At 41.6% G+C, this 4,636-nt stretch overlaps 1 protein-coding gene across 1 annotated transcript in view; it reads left to right on the top strand.

The window, feature by feature from the left end:
* TTL (tubulin tyrosine ligase) overlaps positions 1 to 4,636 on the top strand; it is a 56,625-nt gene that overhangs the window by 22,513 nt on the left and 29,476 nt on the right. Inside the window, exons 4-5 of the mRNA XM_011968031.1 lie at positions 2,618 to 2,753; positions 4,342 to 4,611. Of these exons, the coding sequence (XP_011823421.1) occupies positions 2,618 to 2,753; positions 4,342 to 4,611 (406 nt within the window). The remainder of the gene's footprint in view (positions 1 to 2,617; positions 2,754 to 4,341; positions 4,612 to 4,636) is intronic.

The following is a 4,636-nucleotide window of genomic DNA, read 5'->3' as shown; positions in this document are numbered from 1 at the left end:
AAAAAAAAAAAAATTTACATGGAGGCGCCGGACACGGTGGCTCACGCCTATAATCCCAGCACTTTGAGAGGCCGAGGCGGGCGGATCACCAGAGGTCCGGAGTTCAAGACCAGCCTGGCCAACATGGTGAAGCCATGTCTCTACTAAAAATACAAAATTTAGCCAGGCATGGTGGCGGGCGCCTGTAATCCCAGCTATTCAGGAGGCTGAGGCAGAAGAATTGCTTGAGCCCAGCCTGGGCGACAAGAGCAAGGCTCCATCTCAATAAATAAATAAATAATAAAAATTCATATGGAAAGGCACAAGCCCTAGAATAGCTTAAACATCTTGAAGAATAAAGTATAAGTAAACATGCTAACTGATATTAAGACATATTTTAGAGCTACAGTACTCAATACACTATAGCATTCATGGAAAAATAGAAACATAAATCAGTGGGGCCAGGCATGGTGGCTCACGGCTGCAATCCCAGCACTTTGGGAGGCCGAGGCAGGTGGATCACCTGAGGTCAGGAGTTAGAGACAAGGCTGACCAACATGGTGAAACCCCATCTCTACTAAAAATACAAAAAATTAGCCAGGTGTGGTGGCGCAGGCCTGTGCTCTCAGCTACTTGGGAGGCTGAGGCATGAGAATTGCTTGAACCCAGGGGGCAGAGGTTGTAGTGAGCCGAGATCACACCTCTATGCAACAGAGCAACACTCCGTCTCAAAAACAGAAGAAACATAAATTAGTGGAAGAGAATAGATAACTCAGAAATAGACCAAAGCATATATGCCCATCTGATATTTGAAAAAGGTGCAAAAGCTATTCAATAGAGGAAGGATAAATTTTTCAACAAATTGTACTAGAGAAGGTGGTTATCAACAGGCAGAAAAATGAACATCAACATAAGCCTCACACCTCATACAAAAACTAACTCAAAATCGATCATGGACTTAATAATTTTTCAGGAAAAAGGGAGATAGGGCTTGGCAAAGAGTTCTTGAGCTTGACTCCAAAAGTATAATCCATAAAAGTAAAACTTGATACATTGAACCTCATCAAAATAAAACTTCTACTCTTTGAAACACCTCATTAGAGGATAAAAAGATGAGCTACAAACTGGGTGAAAGGATTTTTAAGTCATACATATGACAAGGGACTCAGATCTAGAATATATAAACAACTTTCAAAACTTAACAGTAAACAAAAAGACATACAATCCAATTAGAAAAAGAGCAAACAGTAAGACCCCATCTCTACAAAAAAATACAAAAATTAGCCAATGTGGTGGCGCACACCTGCATACCTAGTATTCCTGAGAATTGAAAATATATGTTCACAAAAATTTGTATGCAAATCTTATAGCACCATTATTCATAAGAGGCAGACAAGAATGAAAACAATGCAAACATCCATCAATTGATGACTGAATGAACAAAAATGACTCTTCAGCCAAAGAAAGAAGTGAACATGCTACTAATACACACTACAATGGGGATGAACCTTGAAAACTTTGTGCTAAGTGAAATTAGATACGAAAGGCCACATACTGTGTGATTCCATTTATATGAAATGTCCAGATGAGACATCCATAGATACAGAAAGTAGATTAGTGGTTGTCAGAAGCTGGGGTGAGGAGGGAGTAGTGAGTGACTGCTAATAGGTACAGAGTTTTTATTTTGGGAAGTGGTGAAACCGTTCTAAAAGTAAACTGTAGTAGGCCGGGCATGGTGGCTCACACCTGTAATCCCAGCACTTTGGGAGACCAAGGCAGGCAGATCACGAGGTCAGAAGACCGAGACCATCCTGGCCAACATGGTGAAATGCTGTCTGTACTAAAAATACAAAAATTAGTCAGGCATGGTGGTGTACGCCTGTAATCCCAGCTACTCGGGAGGCTGAGGCAGAAGAATTGCTTGAACCCTGGAGGCAGAGGTTACAGTGAGCTGAGATTGCGCCACTGCACTCCAGCCTGGGCGACAGAGTGAGACTCCATCTCAAAACAAACAAACAACAACAACAACAAAAAAAACTGTAGTAATGGTTTAAAACTCTTGAATATACTAAAAGCATTGAATTGCACACTTTCAAAGGATAAAAATTTTTTGGTATGTGAATTATACTTCAAGCCACTAAAAAAGATATATCAATTATTTAATGATAATGGACAATTCCAATGTATCCAGTTTTTTTCTATTACAACACTACAAGGAACCTACTTGAACATTCATCTTTATGCCTTAACCTTCCTGTTAGTTCTACGAGATACAGTGAAGGAAGGGGAAGTATTGTCTTTGTAGTCTTTATTGTGGTAACCAGTGACCAGTAGTAGAATAGTATTTACTTTGAGTGCTTAGACACTTTGAATTTCTGTAAAACTGAGGTTTCATGGTTGTAGGCAGCCAAGATAGTGTTGACAACCCGCCTGGAGAAGGAGTTGGTAGGATAATCCTGGGTACTCTTGAGGGGAGAAGGGAGCATGTGGGAGACTGGAGTAAGGAAGGGAAGGAAAAAGGTGAGCAGGACGTTGAAAGCCTCTTGTGGGGTTTTTGCTGTTCGTATTTCCTTTCTGGCTTTATAGAGAGCTCTTGGTTTGAATTGGACTGGTTTCTCTTTTGCTTTTTCCCTGTTAGGTGAAGGCATTCTCATCTCGTCAGAGGCTTCAGAGCTTCTCGATTTCATAGACAACCAGGGCCAAGTGCACGTGATCCAGAAATATCTTGAGCACCCTCTGCTGCTTGAGCCAGGTCATCGCAAGTTTGACATTCGGTAATGCATTCATGTCCATAGCTTTTGTTTTTCTTCATCTGAAAAAACTGCCGTGGTATACGGTGGGGAGAGGGACATGGAATATGAGGAAGTGTTTGACCATGTTTAATATGTTACCAAAATTGAGTGCAGCTGAGCAGAACTGAGCTTCTGTACCTGATTTTCTATTTTTCTTTCTTCTTTTTTCCATCTAGGAAATGTTACTACAATTATGGGTTTTCTTTTTTAAAAAATATTCTTTTCTGGCCAGGCACAGTGGCTCACGCCTGTAATCTCAGCACTTTGGGAGTCCGAGGTGGGCAGATCACCTGAGGTCAGGAGTTCAAGACCAGCCTGGCCAACATGGTGAAACCCCATCTCTAGTAAAAGTACCAAAATTAACTGGGCATGGTGGCAGGCACCTGTAATCCCAGCTACTCGGGAGGCTGAGGAAGGAGAATCACTTGAACCCGGGAGGGGAGGTTGCAGTGAGCTGAGATTGCGCCATTGCACTCCAGCCTGGGCAACAGAGTGAGACTCCTGTGTCAAAATAAAAACAAAAAACCTTTTCTATGAAAATGACTTGTGGATTCAAAGAAATGAATATAAATGTATGATCTTGCTTATGGAATAAACTGAGAGATGTACATGGAACACGTAATTCAGACACAACTAGTTGTGCAACCTTGCCAAATAATTTCTCCTCACTTCATTATTTGTGTCCCACTCTGTGGATTTTATGACCACACCTCAGGGGATTGTACGTTTCTGAGCAAAGGGCTTGGCATGGAGAAAGAGGTTGTGTGGTGCATTCTAAAGCTAAAGAGCCCTGCCTCTTCAACTTACCCTTGGTCTTGCTGTCAGCTCCTTACCAAGGACTCTGTTTCCTTGATTGCTTCATAACGATTTGTCACTTCTTGAACATCAACCCTATGTCAGATCATCTTCAGGAGGAACACTATTAAGATTACTAGAAGAGGAGACGTGACAAATGGAGGTTTCATAGGTGAACCTTAAAATCCAGCCCATCTAGGGCTGGGTGCAGTGGCTTATGCCTGTCCAGCACTTTGAGAGGCCAAGGCGGGTGGATCACCTGATGTCAGTATTTTGAGAGCAGCCTGGCTGACATGGTGAAACCCTGTCTACAAAAAACGCAAAAATTAGCCGGGCATAGTGGCATGCGCCTGTAATCCCAGCTACTCAGGAGGCTGAGGCAGGAGAATTGCTTGAACCTGGAAGGCGGAGGTTGCAGTGAGCCAAGATCACACCATTGCACTCCAGCCTGGGCAACAAAAGCAAAACTCTGTCTCAAAAAAACCAAAAACCAAAAACAACCCATCTGAATCTCTTCAAAATGCTTTATTTATCTTTTGATCAAAATCTCCTTGTTATTTATGGTAAAATGTGTTGTCTGCCTCATTGTAGTGATAACTCACTATCTTAGCTAAATCCTAATATGCCTCTTATAGTTTTAGAAACGTCCTCCTTCCCTAGTTGCCTCCCACTCCTCACCTACCCCGTAAAAGAAGTCAAGATGTGGGGACTGATGTATATAATATGCAGAAACTTTGGATAACTTGAGTAAAGCCGTGTTTCTGTTGAATTGCAGAAGCTGGGTCTTGGTGGATCATCAGTATAATATCTACCTCTATAGAGAGGGTGTGCTTCGGACTGCTTCAGAACCGTATCATGTTGATAATTTCCAAGACAAAACCTGCCATTTGACCAATCACTGCATTCAAAAAGAGTACTCAAAGAACTACGGGAAGTATGAAGAAGGAAATGAAATGTTCTTCAAGGAGTTCAATCAGTACCTAACAAGTGCTTTGAACATTACCCTAGAAAGTAGTATCTTACTCCAAATCAAACATATAATAAGGTAACTTAATTGTATCTTTTTTGAT

Source organism: Mandrillus leucophaeus, unplaced genomic scaffold (genome assembly GCF_000951045.1).
Source record: "Mandrillus leucophaeus isolate KB7577 unplaced genomic scaffold, Mleu.le_1.0 Scaffold822, whole genome shotgun sequence".
NCBI lineage: Eukaryota > Metazoa > Chordata > Mammalia > Primates > Cercopithecidae > Mandrillus > Mandrillus leucophaeus.
The sequence above is the reverse complement of the archived record's forward strand: the minus strand, read 5'-3'. Positions and strand labels throughout refer to the sequence as shown.